The sequence below is a fragment of the Chelonoidis abingdonii genome, chromosome 6 (assembly GCF_003597395.2).
Source record: "Chelonoidis abingdonii isolate Lonesome George chromosome 6, CheloAbing_2.0, whole genome shotgun sequence".
Classification (NCBI taxonomy): domain Eukaryota; kingdom Metazoa; phylum Chordata; order Testudines; family Testudinidae; genus Chelonoidis; species Chelonoidis abingdonii.
The window spans coordinates 115,492,428-115,512,040 of NC_133774.1; the positions used below are offsets into that span (position 1 = coordinate 115,492,428).

General features: G+C 42.1%; 1 protein-coding gene and 1 long non-coding RNA gene across 2 annotated transcripts in view; one reads left to right on the plus strand and one right to left on the minus strand.

Moving 5' to 3' along the window:
• Positions 1-2,851, minus strand: part of CDKN2B (cyclin dependent kinase inhibitor 2B) — a 28,004-nt gene extending 25,153 nt beyond the window's left edge. The window contains exon 1 of the mRNA XM_075067372.1: positions 788-2,851. Within this exon, the coding sequence (XP_074923473.1) occupies positions 788-916 (129 nt within the window). The 5' untranslated portion in view covers positions 917-2,851. The remainder of the gene's footprint in view (positions 1-787) is intronic.
• Positions 1-18,862, plus strand: part of LOC142047004 (uncharacterized) — a 28,030-nt gene extending 9,168 nt beyond the window's left edge. Inside the window, exons 2-3 of the long non-coding RNA XR_012656161.1 lie at positions 13,810-13,898; positions 16,194-18,862. This is a non-coding gene — a long non-coding RNA (uncharacterized LOC142047004). The remainder of the gene's footprint in view (positions 1-13,809; positions 13,899-16,193) is intronic.
• Positions 18,863-19,613: the final 751 nt, after the last annotated feature.

The window sequence follows — 19,613 nt, forward strand, 5'->3', positions numbered from 1 at the left end:
AAGAAATACTAGAGGAATAAAATCGGGCATATATTTATATCTTTATTTATAACTAGCCAACTGAAGCATGTCCTTTTAGAATGTTAATAATGTCTGATGTTTATCTGAGGAGTCAAATTTAGTGTTTTATGACTTTTTAAATACTTTGTTCCTTATACGTATTTCTGCTGGCACCGAGATGGTGTACCGCCATTTCAGCATTTTGTTAATCTTGTGAAAAAATGTCCAGCGTTTGTATGCACTGATAGAATTTCCCATTCCGCTTTGCCTTTGGATTTTATCGGCTGTCATTGATGTTTCTAGTGTCAGCTTTACGCTCTCGGCTGAAGGGGTGATTTTGCCCCATGTATGAGAAACAACACTCCCTGCGTAAAAGCAGTCACAAAATGCGACGCCTGCTAACAAAAACAGGTTTATTTTTTTTTAATCGCGTGCAAGAATGATTGAGTGCATGGCGAATAAATAGCGAACAGAAAAGTCATGGAAGGGGATCGGCTGACTTTCTGAAGGACTACACGGATATGTCGCTTTGCCACCCCCACGCTCTGAGCAGTCAGCCTGGGGTGAAAGTAGCAACTGACGCTCGCAGCACTTTGGAGCTGCTGTGTGTGATGATAGCTGGAGGAGTCTCCGAGGCGCTGCGTTCACCAAAATCAGAGCGTGCTTAGTGCTCAGCACCTGCAGTCCCCGAGTCATTTTGCCCCCACCCATTGTACCACCACCTCCCACGGGGGCTTGAGGCTCCTGCCTCTGGCTCCCCGTGAACCCCTCTCGCTGGTCCCTGTACCTGGATCGGCGTCCTGTCGTAGGAATTGACTGCATTGGGGTCCGCCCTCTGGTCCAGCAGCTCCTTCACCTTCTCCAAATTCCCTAAGGCAGCGGCGCTGGCCATGTCGTTGGCCCCGCGCTGGCCCATGCCTCTTCCTCGCTGCTGGCTCTCACATCAATTAGTACCAGTGTCCGGGGCGCCCGTCTTGCGCTTCCCCCTTGCTGCAAGGTCCCGGGGCAGCTGTCTGGGGCAGCTCCAGCTCGCACAGGTCTCCTAAGCCATCAGAGCGCGGCGCGGCCGCCGGCGGCTCCGCTCGTCGCCTCTCCTCGGAGAAACCCCGAGGGGCAGCGGCGCTTCCTGGGGAGCCCACCGCAGGGCAGGCGGGTCTGAACAGCTCCCCGTGCTCTCCCCCGCGTCGCTCTCCGCTTTCTTCCCCGGCCCAGGCTCAGCACCGCCGCGGCGCCGAGCGAGAGGTGAGCGCCGGCGGCAGGGACACCGTCTCTGTGGCTCGGCTGGAGAAGCCCAGGGCTTGTTTCTCCGCACAGCTGGTGCACCTCCCCGCCCCGCGCCTGTGCCCTCCCCTCCCCTGCCCAGCCGCCCGATACTTGTTCTGACTTGTCCAGCCGCTGATGTCACGTCACGCACCCAGGCAAACAGCGACCAGGCAGGGAACAGCTGGGGGGGCGCGGTGTGTGAGAGCCGGTCCCGGAGGCGCATGCGCTCCTGGCTTCCGACTGGCGTTCTATAGAACGTTGGCCGCCAAAGGTTCTGGGGAAGGAATCTTCCTGTCTCCCCACCCTCGGCTCACACGCTTCCCGCTTGTGCAGAGTCAGCAGAGGACTTGCGGCTTGGGCCGTCGCTGGACTGTGCTTCCAATGCCATGGAGCGAGGGATGGGGGGTAGGGCGGCCCTGCTCGGCAGTAATCTTGTCTGCGTTCAGCACAGGCAGCTCCTTTCCTGGGCTGCGGCCTAATCTCGCCCGACAGCCCCACGCGCAGGAGGGAGGGGTGGAAAAACAATCCAACAAAACCCAGCTCCTCCGGAGTCTTCATTCAGCCTTGGGAATGGCCAGTGGAGAGCGAGGCTGTTGCTGACGGGCAGAGTGACCTTGAGCAAGTCACCTCCTCTGTTTGTGCCTCAGTTGCCTCATCTATAAAGTAGGGCCAGTAATTCCACAGACTCACAGGGGACGTGAAACTCAGTTCACTGATGGCTGTAAAGTGCTTTGAAAGCCTCAGCTGAAAGGCACTACAGATATGCAAAAAAAAAAAATGTAATCCTGCTTGGTGCTAATCTGGGTGAACCCGTGGCTACGGCGTTAGATTGGGACTGTGGAGATCTAGATTCTCTTCCCAATCTACCACCGACCTATTGTGTTAAGTTGGGAAAGCCATTTCATCGAACTGTGCCTCAGTTTCCCTTCCCAACCTAAGCTTATTCTACTCAAGTTTTTATACTAGCTCTTGTCACCTGAGCACCTTTCAGAAATTGTCACTTCACTGCTCGTGCCTCAGTTTCCTCATCTGTAAAATATGGTTAATGAGGCTGATCTCTGAGATTTACTGATTAAAAATTACTATATAAGAGCAAGGTATTATGATTGTTTAATAGTCATATGTGTTTCTTCCTTTTCTTTACTCACCTCTCACTGGTCTAGTTTGCAAGCTTTTTGAGGCAGTTTGTCTCTTAGTATATGTTTTATATAATGTGCCTAAGGCAAAGGAGCTCCAGTATTGGTTGGGACCTCTAGGTACAACTAATAGAAATAATATGGCTCCACCTCCCCTTCCAAATCATCCATTTTTAAAAACAGACTTAAAGACTTTGTACCTTTCAGGTGGGTGTTGGAGAATACGCAGGTTTCACTTTCATGTGTCAAGATGTTTGTACAAATCTTGTTTTCCTTGCCTCTGCCAATAAAACACATAGTACCTTGGCAAAACCAGCATGCTTATCAATTAAGGGTGATAAAGATAAAGTGAATTCAGATAAATAGAATGAAATATGATGAGGTAGATGGGTGTTGTCATGAAAAAGTTGAACAAGGCTTGTGATCCCTTTTCTGGAATCCCACAGTACTTGTCGCAGGAAGAAATTTTCTTTTCTTCAAGAGTTTTATTTTTAAAAGTTCAGTGAGATGCAAACAAATGATGGGTTGGCATGTGGCAGCTGGGAACGTTGGTGTATATATTTAAAATATAAATGTTAGTAGATTAAAGAAAAATATATAGTGTGGTATTTGGAAAGCTCGACCATGAAAGCAAATATTTTTGCATGTTGATTTCTGCAGAAAAGTACTGAAAGAGGAGAGAGAGGAGGCGGTGGAAGCGATAGTGATAGTGTTAAGGGAGAAAGAGATTAGAATTTAGCTCTGGCTACCAGAACATTCATCACATGGATTAGCAACCAGGCACACAGTCCTCGGTGGGAACTGCGGCAGGGATCTTTGGGGGAGCCACTAGCACCAAGGACAGCTCTCTTGCTGGCAGCTGTTCAATGTGGTTTGCAACCCAATCCCTCTACCGGGTGGGACACCGAAAGGTAACTGGGGGCCATAGCCCCCAAACCATGTGGCTGGATCCGTCACACTTTAAAGCTGGTCTTGTCTGTCCTCTCCCTTTCATGGTCATTGGAGAAAATTCACTGAGTGCATTACTCTCTGTGAACCTCACTTTCCACTCTAAGGAGTAAATAAGACTTTTATGTGACAATGGAAAAGCTACATTTAATCATGTCATCATACTAACCATGTTGTGGGGTTGCAGGGATGCTGACAGATGGGAAGGTTAAGAGATCAGATGGGTGGTAAAATGTTAAAAAAGAAAAACATGTCAATTTGGGCCTAGGGTCTATAATTTCCATGGCCCTGGGCATTCACCCAAGTTCCTTTTCACTTTTAGAATTAAAGGCTTTGAGGAGAAAAAAAATACAAAAGTCCTTGTTGAACCTACAAAAACAACATATTGCTCTACCCCAGAGTTTCATCATCCTTCCAGTTTTCACTAACACTTTAAGCCTTTACCTTAAGCGAATAAAAAAAAAATATTTATTTGTATCACAGATTTACTGCTATATCCTTAGGGCCCCATTGTGCTAGGTGCTGTACAAACATATAGTGGAAATAAAGTTTAAAAGCCAGATTGTGCCCTCAGCTGTGTACCCATATAGGAACACATTGCGTGTAAAAACTCCCCAATGCCTGTGCACGGGCCACTTGGACATGCACACTTTTCTAAGATCATTCTTTCATGGAATTTGAATGCTACCATTATCTTGTTCAATGCTTTGACTGTTATGTTGTCCGATTATGGTTGTCTAAAACAGCATGAAATCACCTATTGACATACCTCTTAACTTGAAATAACTAAAAGAGTGGAATAATAAATTAATTATTTTTTCTCCCTCTCCCTTTATAAAGAAACATCCATATTATCAGGAAACATTTTAAGTTCTACATTATTGCTAATAGATGGTCCCAGCAATTTCTGCCAGTTACCATGTGGTAGGGCTAATTCTGCTAATTCTCAGTAAAATACAGAGTAGTATTTTACTTTGCAAATAGTCTCATTGACTTGAATGGGAGAACTTGCAGGATAAAATACTACTTAGTGTGAATAAAGGGACAAACTGGGTCCTTTAGGGAATTATTTTTCAATTGGTTCTTTATATAACAGAACCTCTCTAAATTCCATTGCTTCATTGCGTGTTGTTCTTTTTCATGCTCTTGGTATCCCATTCAATGTTTGTTTTTTATGGTGTCAGCTATTTAAGTGATGGGCACCTTAAAAATAACTGATACGTATATGTCAGAACTGTCTATTGAAGAAAGAGCACCTTCTTCTTTTTAGGGAATTAAGTCACACAGTAACTTGTCACATAGACCTTTATTCAGTGGAAAAAAATATTAAGGAAAGACATTGTCTTTTAATACTTATAGATGGTACAAAGTAATTTTAACAGTAGCAGGAGTGAATATTAAAATAATTGAATAAATGTGCTAAATATAGAGAACAATTAACTAAACTATTATTGTAAATCATGGGCCTGATTCTCATTTACATTCAGGCCCCTTTTCACCGCTCTGGCAGTGTAAACGGGCCTTCACATGGTTGTGACTGTTGGAGCACTGTAAAGGAAGGTCTTAATGCAGATGAGTATCAGGCTCCATATCTGTTGGGCCCATCTTCTCCTTTTAAACTAGATGCTTCAACAGGAAGTTATAATCAATAAGAAGACATATTGCAGACTGTGTGGTAAAAAGATGAGCTCCTTTACTTGTTTAGTTCAAGGACTGTTGCTCCTAAGCTCTGTGGTTCATACAGACACTCAAAAATAGCATTCTGCTTTCTGCCGCTTCCAAAGAAGGTTATTATGTGACATACACCTTAAGAAGCAACAATTTACAGATATACAGCAAAATGCAAAAGTAAAAGGTGTTCTCTAATTTTTCAAAAAGTTAAAAAAGCAAACAAACTAGGAAAAGAATAACAGCATAAAATACTTAAAGATGCAGCCTAAATAAAATCACACATGTTTATTCTTAGAAAGGAACAAAAACCACAAAAAACCATGGCCTAAAATTTGAAGTTTCAACTGAAACCTACTCTGCCACAGAGTTTTTGTCTCAGTGTTTTTCTTCTGGTTGAATATGCTGTTGGTTTGAATGACAGAGGGTATATCCAATCATTGGTGTTTAGTGTTCTCACCCAGTTCACAGCAATTACTTCCGGTTTCAAAGTTAATCGTGTGAGAGTGAATTAGCAGCATCACCACCACCACCTCCTAAAAACAGTATTTTCTGATTATGCTAGTCCTTTCACACATATTGCCACAAGTGTATAGTGCAGACACATCAATCAGTATACACATCATAGAGAGAAACAGTAATACAAACCAATCCCACAGCAACCAGACAAATACTGTAAGGTCTGAAATAATTTAACTTCTACAGTCAAATGTAAAAAAGACAAGTTTCAAGAAGATAATTTAGCACTGGCAATGTGTATTCAACAGAATATTACTCAAAAGTAGGTTTTTATTCGTAGCAGCATCATACTAATAGCAAGATATCATTTATCATGAGTGTGACAGAGAAATCCATGCTCATTATCATGATTTCTATTTCACAGTAAGTAGAAAACAACACAGTGCTGTAGTAACATTCAATTAATATGTATTAAAGAGATGAGATAGCTTAGTGGTTTGAGCATTGGCCTGCTAAACGCAGTGTTGTGAGTTTAATCCTTGAGGGGGCCACCTAGGGATCTGGGGCAAAATCAGTACTTGGTCCTGCCTAGTGAAGGCAGGCAGCTGGACTTGATGACCCTTCAGGGTCCCTTCCAGTTCTAGGAGATAGGTATATCTCCATTATTTATAAACTCTTTCAATAAATGATGATGTTGATACAGGCTTAAAACATCAGCTCCTACTATGTTTGAGGAGGAGCATGAAAATTAAAATTATCAAATGTATCTTTATTTCTTTTTTATTTTGAGAGAGTAGACATCAGCTCCTACTGGAGGGGAGAAGATACCTCCCTTAAAAAGGTTGGATCTGCATAGGCATAAAACAGATGCTAATTAATGTGAGCTAAGAAAATGGAAGCTGAGATCCTTGTATGATAAGCAGGAACTGGGATTTTAAGAAAAATGCCAAATATCACAAGAACACAATGCTGCTACTGGCTGTTTCCAAAATGTGTTAAATGTCATTCTTCCTACGTTATGTCAGTCTGAGGGGCTTGCACTCTCTGCCTCTGTTTGTTTGTAAGGGAGTCACCTGGTGCACCTCTCATGTTCATCTGCCAGTGTCAGCTGGATTTGACATCTATAGGAGGTTCTGAATTTGGAAGAGCAGTTTCTCTAAGCTCCGTTACAAGTCAGTCGTGCTCCTGGAGTTTCTGCTGTTTGCACTGATAGTCAAGGATGTTGCCAGGTAGAAAAGAACTGTACATTGGGGGATGATTAATCACAGTAATCCTGTTTGTCACAGCTTGCTCTCCTTCCAACCTAAATCCCATAGTGGGTTTTGCTTGGAGTATGTTGTCTGTTCTTTCTTTTTACTTATTCTACTCTCTTTCTCTGGAAAAAGGAAAGAGGGCAGATGGGGGTCTAAATGCTGTTGTTGATTGCCAAATTTTGATTTCTGTTTCCTGATTGGTACCATGACACTGATATTCAAGGTTGTTGGAGTGTAGGGGAGAAGAGAAGAACATGACACACTGGATTACTGGTGAGTAAACTTTCTTTTCCATGGTCCAAAATAGATATATGAACAGACAGTGCAAGAACTTAATGATAAGGCCATAAAGTGTCTGTTTTTGCCTGAAAGTACAAGCAGAAACTGAAACTACATTAGCCATGGCCATTGTGAAATGGTGTTTATGTGACTATGGAAATTAAAGGCTAAATTTTCAGCTGACATTGTTAACTGTGTGCACATGCAAAACCTTGCATTTGCACAGGCAGCTCTACTAACTTTATGGGCATTTGCCTTAGCTGCATGTTTAAATGGGCTATCTGTGGGCACAATTACCTATTTTGCAGAGGCCCGTGTAATTAAGAAGACTTGCTGAAAATTTGGCCCCAATTAGGGTTCCTGTGTCAGAGGCTGAATTAATATTCTTTAAATTGTTAAGCTAAACTTTCTCCCAGTAGAGTTTAATGGGTTACCGCAGGAAATATAGGGAACATTCAGAAAGGGGCGTTCATACAAGTAACCAGTGCCTTTCATGTGTCAGATAGCTGCAAAACAGGCTATCATATTAGGATAGTGATTCTCAAACTGTGGACAACAGATTGCCTCCCTCTAACCCACACTAACCTGCTACTCATAGGGTCTCAAAATATTTAATTATGGTGAGCACCAGGAAGGTCTTCATGGACCATAGGAGGTCCAGTGAGATGATCTTTCTCTTTCATGTGGTTTTTGGGATGGACAGTTTGGTGAACCACTGTATTAGGAATGACCTTTATAATTTGTTGTATAATCACTTTCCAGTGACAGGAAAGCCTTCAAATCCCAAGGTTTAGTTAACTCCAGAAGAGGAGATGGATTCAGAACTTGGAACAAGAACAAGTTCTCCAGTTTGAAAAGTCTCATTGCTGTCTTTTCTGAATTAATGCTCTGTTTGTTTTCATGATGTCTGTGGGCAGAGTGGGCTGGAAGAATAAGTGCAAGATTGGGAGTCAGGAGCTTTTTGAATCCTGGCCCTGCTAATGATTTGCTGCGTGGCCTTGGGAAAGTCACTTTGTCCTTCTACCTCACTTTCTCCATGTGAAAAGCGCTAATAATACTTACCCATCTACTTCCCAGAGCTATTGGGGATGACTTATTAGCTAATCTGTGAAGAGTTTTGTGCATGTATGGTCCTACCTAAACGTGGATTTTTGTGCTTGTGATTTCCAAGTTTGCATTTCTAGACCATTGGAATGTTCTAAAGCAGTTGGATGAACCAGATCGCACTCAATCTGGGTAGCCAAATAATATTCCTTATTTGTCAACTGCGGAGTCATTTCTGTAGCCACAAGACATGCCACCGTCTTCAGATTTTCTCATCTGAAAAGACTTACTCCTAAGAACAGGTCTCTTAGTTAGTGTAGAATCCATTGTACCCACATATATACTGGTAATGGTATTGTAATACTCTTCCATTTAGATTATAATGAATGGGTCAAAGTGTATTGGGTGTTCAACCATATGGTGACTGATTACTTCTGATAAACAAGTTGTTATAGTGTAATTGCACAGCTGTGTTTTATTCAACCGAACTCCAAAAGGCTATTGACTTTCTAACTATAGGTTACATGTGTGTACAGAACTACTGTGAACCTTTAGACCCATTTTATGTTCCAATTTTACTGTCATAATTCATAAAATTATGTAGGAGGAAAAAGACATTTTCTAATGGTACTGGATCCATTCATGTTTACATGAGTAAGGATTACTCCTATGGCTAAAATGAACAAAGTTTTAAACTTTATCCCTACACTTCAAAAACATTGAGAGTGGAATCTTGGCACCATTGAACTTAATGGGAGTTTAGCCTGCCAATCCACCAGTATAATGGGCTATTCACATTGTACCTAGTTCTTCAGTCCTTGTTCAGACAAATTTTTAATTGACTACAAAAAGAGCATTACACAAAGAAGTGAGTGATCCTAAATTTTGCCCTAGCACATTGGGCTACTCAGAGCTGTCCTCAGGATTTATAGGGCCTTACGCAGTATTATTAAACTGGTGCCCCTATGCTTCACTGAAGGCGGTCCCCAGATGGCACTGCTGACCCCAGTGTGTTGAGGGGGCACAGCCACCACACCTGCCCCTGGACCCCCAGAACTGCCCCCCCCCATTGCTGATGCACACCAAGCTTCATATGCAGCAGCAGCAGACACTGTGGCAGTATCTCAAAGCAGGTTTCCTGCTGTCATATGAGGGCTGCATCTTGCCAGAGCCAATGGCCCTCCTGCAGCCCCTAGCTATTCCTGGCTCTCCATGAGCATTTTCACAGGAAGTACCGAGGAGTAAGAACAACAACAATAATACGTATGTATGTGTGTGCGTGACAGATACGTGTGTGTGTATGTATGTGACAGTGTGCATGTGTGTGTGTGTGTGAGAGAGCCAGAGAGAGAGCAAGTGTATGTGTGTGTGATTGTGTGTTGGGGGACTGTGTGATAGTGTGTGTTGGGAAGTGTGAGAGTGTGTGTGAGAATCTGTATTGGGGGACTGTGATTCGTGAGAGGCAGAGTGTGTATATGGGTGTAAGAACCGGTCTCTGTGTGAGAGGGACTCTGTGTGTGTGTGTGTGTGTGTGTGTGTGTGTGTGTGTGTTAGGGAAGTGTGAGAGACTGTCACTTTAAGCCACCCCCCCCCTCAGTTTAACTCCCTCCCTGCGCTGACTCACGTGGAAGTTTCACACTTCCTGTTCTGGCCCTGGCCTGGCCCCGAGCAGTGCAGGCAGGCAGAGTCCAGGGAGGGACTCCACTCCAGGCGGTGGTGGCCCAGGCTGCCATGCCACGAGTGACTGGATGCACCACTCTGGACTCCCCAGGGCTGGGGCAGCAGAGCCAGAGGCTGGAGCCCTCAGCTGGCCAGTGGGAGGGTGGGAGCGAGGAGAAGCCTGCTGGCCCAGCAAGGGGGAGGGGCTGGAGAAGAGAGGATTCCAGCTGTGGCCAGCAACGGGAATGGTGCCCCAAATTTTCAGGTGCCCTACGCAGCCATGTGTGAGGCATAAACCTAAAGATGGCCCTGGGGCTACTGGCTGAGGAGACACATCAGGAGCCCGCTACACTTTTGAGTACCCCTGGTGTCAGTCAGGAATTTAAGACTTTTTGAAAAGTTGTCCTGAAAAGGGTATGATTAGATTAGATTAGATTAGGTTTGTGCCCTTTATTGCTTCTTGATGATGATTTGTGGGAAGGAGGAAAGCACCAAAATTCCCCCCACCCCACCCCCCTGCTTATTAATGGCTTTGGAAATCAATAATCAGGAATGTCAAATCTTGTGTTCCATGGCTTGCTGGAGGAGTCCTTGATTGTTTTAGATGTAGTAACTTGTGAGTGCAGGTATTGTCAAACCCACGTGTTGAAACATCACTAATTAGGCCTCAAAATCATGGGACTGGCTTAACTCATCACATTTAAAAGCTCCAATAACTTTGGGGTGCCTTCATTTGTCTTCTGATATTTGTAGCCATTAGGGGTCATGTTTTCAAGCTTTTCTCTATAACCAGGTGGGCTAGAAACGTATTTTAAACAAGAAAGATGAGATTCTTATGTAATCAGATGGATCCAGGAGCTGGAGATTTAAGGAAAGCACACTGTTAATTGAGATGGTGGCGTGTGTGGGGGGCAATGTTTAAACTTTATCAAAGACATCCTTTCTCCGATGTATTCACTGGCCATTGGAGTCCAATAAATGTTAGTAAGAGACCAAAGTTTTGAACTGTCTGACTAGAACTCCCTACCCCTTCCAGTTGCTGAACTTAGTTCTTTGTCCCTTGACAAGACATAATTTTACTAGTTTTCCAAACGCCATGGAGCCATCCTAGGTTGACGAGACATGAATTTGTAACTTTTGTTAAGCACTTTTTGGTGGGGTAAGAGAGAGATGCAACACCCTTCAGGCTGCTTTTTAGATAGTGTAAAGAAGCAAAAATGGCATGAACTCAATCTTTTTCTATTTGTTCTTCACTTGTAAAGCTTCTTTGGTGTAGCTGAAAGGCAGAAATAGTATGGCTGAAGGAACTTGACAGAGGCCTGAGTTGTCAGCCAAAAGCCAGAGAATAGGAAGGCCTGGGTGTAGGGTTCTCTGCTATAGAAGAGAAGGTGTTGCTGCATGGGGAGTTTTAGTTTCAGTTCTGCATGCAGCCCAGTCAGTGAGTATCTGAGTTTGACCTTTGAACCATTCACTACTTTTGATCCTGCTTATTCAAGGACTGCTTGTTTAAAATGTATGTGCTGCTGTGCACCTTTAACTGGAGGCAGAATGATTGTCTCCGGTTTGTTTCTTCTTTGCAGTGCTCCAAGAATGCACAATACCCACAAGCCTTCCAAGAGCAGTAAATTCCATTACATGTGCAACTCTGGCAACATAGGTGAAAAAATATTGCCCATTTTTATTGTTTGTGAATTGTCCGTGAACAGATCACATTTTCCACAATACTTTGTTCAAAATCCTTCACGTGTTTTATGCAAACATAAAGCCTATGGATTGCTCCTACTGTTCACAGGGAGAGTTGCTTAGTATAGCCAATAATCTATGCTATGAGTATTCAATATTTGCAATTCAAAATGGCATTTTGAACTGCAAATGTGTTTCTGTTCCCTAACTGGATGAGTGCAACTCTAAGGCCTTGTCTGCAAACAAACTTGCACTAGTTAAATAAGCATCTGCTTTTAAATCTAGTCAGTTAGATTGGTTCAGAATTGTGTGTGGACAACCCTTTGAATCAGGTTTCTGCTGAGATCAGTCAAGAGTTTGAGCCTGAAATTAGTTTTCTACGAATATTCTGCAGTATTCACTTAAAATGCACTGTTTTAACAAAACCTACTTGCTAGTAAACATGTTCCCTAGAATAGTTACATTGCCAGCACAGGTGAAGTAAATTAATTTTAAAATATTGAATTAATCTTATATGTGCAGGATTGACTCAGTTCTGTACTCAGCCAAGTATTGCATTATTGTGGTATCTTCATTATAGGAACAGCTGTGTTGGGTGACCCAGCCCCACTACAGCAGAACTCACATGTTCAAAACATAATTTAATCCTACAGTGGATGGGGATGAACTTTAACTGTGTGCCTGACTCCCGCTTGGTGACCAAGACCAATGCCTTAGCGCAGTTCTGGGACACAGTTAACACACAGTGCACAGTCTCCAATGCAAGACAGTTGAGTGTTTTAATGGTGTCAAGGGACCATTGCGTTATAGGCAGGTCACCCGAACATGGTTGTTTCTAGAGGCCAGAGCAGCCTGAAATAAATCAAGCCTAACCATGCAATAAAATATAGTTTAATATACAGACATTTTAACTCTCTGAGTTTGTACCAAAGTGAAACTTAAATATCAGAATAAATACAAAATAAATGAGGTGCACAATATAAATAATATAACGAAATTACAATAACTATATAATTAGTCAACCACACAATAGAACAAGATGAGTCGCCAGATTTACTCTGGTAATTGTTTCATGTTGCCAGTTATGATTGTGAGAGGTTGAATCACAAAAACCCCCTTGGGAACTGCCAATTGATGTGCCAAAGACTACTTCTGCCCCTGCTTTCCCTGCTAGATTCGGACTCCAGCACCCTGTTTTGTTGAGCCAGACACACCAGTCTGCTCCAACACAGACCCAGGTCTGAACACGTGCCTCAAATCTGCAGACTTAGCTGAAAGCAACTTGAGAGAAGTGTTCCTGTCTTTAACACTCAGATACCCAACTCCCAGTGGGGTCTAAACCCCAAATTAATTCATTTTACCCTGCTTATACAGGGAAAACTCATAAATTGTTCATCTTCTATAACACTGATAGAGAGATATGCACAGCTGTTTGCCCCACCCCCAGCATTAATACATACTCTGGGTTAATTAATAAGTAAAAAGTGATTTTATTAAATACAGAAAGTAGGATTTAAGTGGTTCCAAGTAGTAACAGACAGAACAAAGTGAATTACCAAGTAAAATAAAATAGAACATGCAAGTCTATGTCTAAGAAAACTGAATACCGATAAAACCTCACCAGTAAGCTTCCTTTTACAGACAAGTCTTCTAGTCTGGGTCCAGCAATCACTCACACCCCCTATAGTTACTGTCCTTTGTTCCAGTCTGGTTCAGGTATCCTTGGGGGTGGAGAAGCTATCTCTTTAGCCAGCTGAAGACAGAATGGTGGGGTCTCCCACAGGTTTAAGTAGACTTTCTCTTGTGGGTGGAGACCCCCTCCTCTCTCCTATGCATAGTCTATCTCCAAGGTGGAGTTTTGGAGTCACATGGGCAAGTCACATGTCCATGCATGACTGCATTTCTTACCAGCCAAGCCACATTCCTGGGAAAGCTCCGATGTGGATTGGCGTTTTTGAGTTCATTGTTGGCTTAAGTGGTTCTTGACTGGGCACTTAATTAGCATATCCCTTTCTCAAGAATCTGACCAAATGCTTTATTAAGGCTACTTAGAAATCACGTAAGTATACAGCCAATATTCCTAACTTCAAGTACAAAAAGGATATATGCATACAAATAGGAGTAATGTATTCAGTAGGTCATAACCTTTACATCGATATATTACATGGCATCTGTAGCATAAAACATACTCCAGTTATATCATATATACATTCATAAGCATATTCCCATGAAGTCTTATGGGGTACAGCCTTATGGGGTAATGGTCTTTGCTATAGCAGCATGTGTTGTAATGCCATCATAGATAACTAAGATTAAGGTGGGTCAGTACTTGAATGAGAGGCCTCCAAGGATCACTGAAGTACTGCAGGAAAAGGTGTTGGTGAGTCAAGAGATGACACTCTTCCTCTCTGTGTCAGAATTGAACCAGTTTCCCAAGACACTGTTAGAAGTACAGTGATGCAGGAGGAGCTACCTACGGGATGATATGTGAAACAAGCTGGTTGAGGTGATTGGAAATGTCATGTCACTTTTTATGTGAGCAGTGGTGTTGTGCTGGCCACATTCTAACTCAGCTAACTATATTAGGTTTCATTAAATTTCCCTGCCGTTTCAACTGAATACAATATTTTTAATCATTTCCTGTCATAAATTGTTTTGGAGTGTTGCTATGTACTGTTAAACTCACTGTGTTCCACACAGCTGGCGGCATTCTACGTTAAATTAGAGAGTGACGAGATCCCTTTTTATCCCTTACCACAAGACTTACTATATTAATGATTATAAAGTGCTTTGAAATCTCTGGAGCTGTAGAATGTGAAGTATTATCATGATTATTCCAAATGCATTAAAAAGTTAAGTCCCTTAAATCAAGCTTTGATTTTAATAAAAATTGCTAATTGCTGCATTGCTCAGTACAGCTACTAAACTGTATGTAGTCATACACTGATTTAGTGCATCTGTCCGATCACGACTCCCTCTAGTGAGTGGTCCAACAACTATAAAACTATTTCACAGCCAAGGAGCTCTCCTATGGATTGGTGTTGTAAGTAGTGAAGGTCCTAGGTTTGTTCCCATTAATAACAGTGTGTGTTTCTGTAGCCACAGTCTGGTACACCTGCTCAGGAAAGGTTTTTATCTACAGTGATGTGCCAGCAATACTGAAGACTAAGATCTTATTTTTTCCTGCATCAGCCTGTTCAGTGTGTTTTCATTTTGTAACAACCATTGACTCCCAGACAGGCAGGAAGAAGGCAGAATCATAACATCTTTCCTACATAGACCTCGCTATGTACTCCACAGGCAGGGAATCATGGGGGTTGCTGCCTCCAGGATGCTGCTGCTGGCTGGTGTTGTGACCTTCAAGCCACTGGATATAGTTGGCCAAGGGAGGCTTCAGATTTCTAAGGCACAATAGAGAGGTGTATGGTTTCTTCTATTTGTTATGTCAATCATAACATTTTCTGCGCCCTTGGAAAATGGACAATGTTTCTAACTAGCACCATCCTACTTAGTTTTCAAAAACAAACTTAGAAAGGCCAGGAAATGGCAAGTTACAGTCAGAAATTTTAAAACAAGAAATTTTGGAATACATGAATAACCACAGAGAGTTATCTCATATGACCTTAACTTTGCCCCTGTATCCCTACTGCTCACTGCAGCTCCCACGTAAGGCATACATCTTGGACAGCTTGTTACTGTATCACAGCTACTGGACATCATGAAGTTGGGTATTATTATTTAATATTAACAGGTTGGGTCCCCTTGTGCTAGGCACTATACAAACCCATAACATAGGGAGATAGGGACCTCTTACACGAAATGTACTTTGGCAGTTTGCCTGTACTCCCCTCCATCCTATCCGATATCTTTAACATCTTCCATGCTAATGACAAGTTATGAACTAAGTCCAGAAATACACAGCGATGAACAGTGTGACTAAGAAAAGGTTAAAATGTTAAACATGGCTGCTGTGAGGCAGGTATATTGGAAAGGTGGGATGTGTAATGGATGGAACTGGGAAATTAACTGACTTTTTGGTCTGGTGGCAGTTTTGAAAAATTGAAAAACATTAGGTTCTGGTCAACCTGAATCTTTTAACATTTGTGGGGAATTAGAAAAAATAATCCATTTTGGATCCATTACAGAGGCAGAATTCAAAGCTGGATCTCCCACATCCTAGGTGAGTGCTCTAACCACTGGGTTAAGGTTGTGAGAGAAGAAGGGAGTGGGACAGCAGAACCGCCATCATTCCCTCCTCCTCCACGCCTCTGGCCATTTTGTGAATGGCCAAAACTATGTGTGTCAAATAGTTTTGAGTTGACCAACACTGTATTTATTTTTCCTCATACAAACTATAATCTGAAAAGTTTTTGCCCAGCTCTCGTGATGAATCAGTCTTTTCTGTGGATCATAAATGCAAGTGATGAGATGCCGGCGTCTTGTGCACAGAGGCTGAATTGAAGGGGTTGAATTAACCTGTAACTGTGCAGGTTGCAGAGAAGTAGTAGGTACATTTTGCATGAATTACCATGTTTAGTATGCTCTGCATAGCAGAATATGTGAATCCTAGTATCAATGCTGATGTTTGGTGTGGATAAATAAGATCTCTAATCCTGCTAGAGAGTGGGCAGAGTTAAGGGTTTCTGGGGTACCACAACTGTTGTTCTTATGTTTTAAGGTTTCTTTTTAAAAAGTCAAATAATACCTTAATCTTTACTGACTTTGTAAAGTAACTTTCTGAAGATTTCATGTGTTTTTAAAAGTCTGCTCTGGGGATTGATGACCTTTACTCTTTTAACAGGGCCTTATCTGGGACTAAAACTGCAATGTCCTGCAGTGTTGCTCACATTATTCTGGGAAAACAGAACCAACAAATACAACTACACATTGGCTGAATTAAGTTCTTGGCATGTTTTATTTCTATTGCAAATTCTTTGTACAGGATCTGAAAATTGTAAGCTTAACAACAGAAGTCTTGCAGTGGCTGTCAGATGGCATCTTCATTTTAAGAGGGGTAAGTGCACCACCTAGAGGAGATAATGATACTTTTTTTGCTAACTGTTACAAAACTTTCCATTTGGTGCTGTAGGTTTAGTGAAAGTTAGCACATGGCACAATGGACCATTGAGAAGTTGTTGATTTACTTTGTGTCTGCTGACCTTTCTGGTGAATACAAAATATGTAAGAATCCTTTCCAGGGCACACAAAACTTTGAATAAATTTGAAGACTGGTGATTACAGCAAAAAAGAGTCCAGACATCCTGACCTTCAGTCTGTTCACCAGCTGTGGGACCTTGGAAGACTTGGTAAAACTGTCAATGCTGAGAGGCTGAGTTCACGAAGGTTTTTACAATGCTTTGATATCCTTGGAAAGGGGCTCTAAGCGCAAAGTGTTTTGTTTTATTATTCATCCGACAACATAGATAGCTTCTCTGTTTGCATACAGCATAGTTCCTTCTCTGTGTTAATGGTTCTGACATTTAACAGGATTGTCTAGTTTATGTTGCTTAAAAAGTAAGATCATGTTTGCAAACATGGATTTCCTCCTTCCCTTTAACTATTACTGCCTAGGGTTTTATTTTATTTTTTTACAATTACTCTTTCAATTTTTGTATGAGATAAGCAATGTGACAGGGCTTGCTGACACCTGAATGTAGACCTATTTATAGCAGGTCCACAAGATCACACATTCAAGATGAAACTGGGGCCACCATGTTCTTCCAGGACTTGTCATGATGAATGAGGCAACATAGAACAGAGAGCAAAGGTTAAAGGATTTTTTTTTAATGATAAAGCTGGTTTCTTTGAATGATGTTTCTCCTTGGATCTATCATGAGAGAAGTTCTCTGTGTTGCCATTACAGTGGTCCTTGAATACACAATGAAGCACCTGTGAGAATGGACATGCAAGCAGAACTACTGTCACAATAGATCCATAAAACACATCTTTCTGAAACTGTAAATAGCGGGTGGGAAGAATTATGTTCTCATGCAGTCATGGGGTTGTGGAATTAAAGCACTTTCAGGTAGCTTTGAGCGATGCTGCTCAGCCAACTGATCCCTCTCTCTCTTTTGTTTGGTAAGACTTTGTTATAAATTCTTGACTTAAACAATCATTATGAAAGCCCCTAAGAGACTCATATGTTTCTTCCATTTCGTTGGTGGTTATAGCTTACAGATGAGGTCCCACAAATGAAACAGGATAGGTGGCTAAAGTCAGTGGGGGGAGTCTTGGGCTGAATTTGACTAAATGCAACATAAAGAGTTTTTGGAGTTTATACCATGTAGTGTAGAAGACAGAGAAAGGTTTCTTCACTTCCACTGTAGTATTTGCAGAGTCTTGCACAGTAGTAATATGCATATGGTGCATGGCCTGGTTAATCAGGGCTGTTAGAATCAAGCTTTGCTTGCTGTGGAGAATTTTCATGGTACTTTTGGTTGCTTGGAGTCACAATGAGCTGCCTGTCCCATTGGAGAGAGAACAGAGTCTCATGGAGACCAATGCCAGTTTTTTCTGGTTGCCAGCCAAAATTGCTCACTGCGGTTCTGAAGATGCTGGGGGAATTTAAGATAATCTGATAATGGAAGAGGGACAGAGACAGGTGGTAAAGTATATGGATAAGAGTATAGGCAAAGAAATGCCAATTAAAAGAGCTAAAGGGAAGACATTGAAAAAGGGAGTGAAAGAAAATAAATTAACTTGAGAAAATACCATTGCTCCTTCTGACACCATTGTCCCATTCTGAAACCAGTGTCAACCCTCTGCTGAGTGGCAGATGTCTGAGGCCTTGCAGGTCAGCTTCCTAACAGAGGAGAAATCAGTGACATGGTATCTAGGAATATTCTTAGTATATCTTTATTTTGTTTACACACATGACCAGGAATGGTCACAAACATCCAGGCATTCCTCGCCTTCAGAAATCTCAGCCCACATGTTAATGCCAGGTTCTCACAGAGCAACTCGACCTCAGGAATTGACTCTAATCAGAGACCAACAAAGCAAGCCAATTCTCCTACCGCTTGCACAGCTCCATCTCTGAGACTGAACATTTGCTCTCTCAGGTTAAGAAAAAGAAAATGGAAGACTGTGTAACAGCGCCACCTGATGATGTCTGTTGTAATATAATAAAGATGGGAAGGATGGAGGTAGAAAAGGAAACAAAGTAAAATGGTTTTAAGAAAAAAATATTGAGGCAAATATATAGAAGGAAAGATAAAATAGAAGAATAGATTAGAAACTGGAGGCTGGTCGTGTACATCTGTTTATTTGAACACAAAGTAGTTATCATTTGCATCAATAATGCGTCATTTCATCAGCTGTACGTTCTGCAATTTGAAAAAGTGTCCACAATTTTGGACACTGTCCACCTTTTGTCACATGCGCCCTGGCTATGACGCTGAGAGAGATGGGAGCTGATGAGAATAACCTAGGAGACAGGTTCACTTTAAAGTGAATGGGCAGAGAAGTAAAGTAGACCTGGGTGGCTTAAATCTGGTGAGTCCAAATATATAGTCACTAGGCACAGTGTTACTCACAAATAGATCAAATACTATATGTGCGTTGAGGGCCTGATTCTGTGATGAGCCAACTGCCCTCCATTCCCACTGAAATTGGGTGCACTCATCACCTCCCAGGAAAGAAGCACTGAAAAATTTTCGGAATTGGATGTTCAGTCCTTTGCCTCACCACCAAATAGGTTTCACCATAGGGCTGTTTGTGTGATATAGACACCTGTTTGTTACCCATGAATTCACTTCAGAGGTTCCCAGTAGCCCTAAGTAGGGAGCAACATTTTGGTCACTGCCAGCCTGGTATGGATTCAAACTAGTAGTTTAGAGGTGAAGGTGGCTCTTGAGCCATCTGGCCTCTGGAGAAATGTTACATCCAAACAGCTAAAGCACAGTTGAAATATACTCCATGACTGTTGCTTCAAAATAAATGTTACAAACCTTGCAATGCAGCCAAGAATGTCACATTTGCTAACTTTCCCCTGATTTCATTGCACTAAAAGAATGTTTCATGAGTCTGATCTAAAGTTTACTAAATACAAGCCATGATTGTTAACTATATGAAACATCACACATTTTCCCCAAAGCTCACCCTCCTGTTGCCTATGGAGCAGTTTGGAATAACAAATGATGAGAAGTGCTCTCCTTAAAGATGAGCTACTAATCTCAGAACCTTTGATGATTCTTCTGCTTATTAACTAAATTTGGAGGAT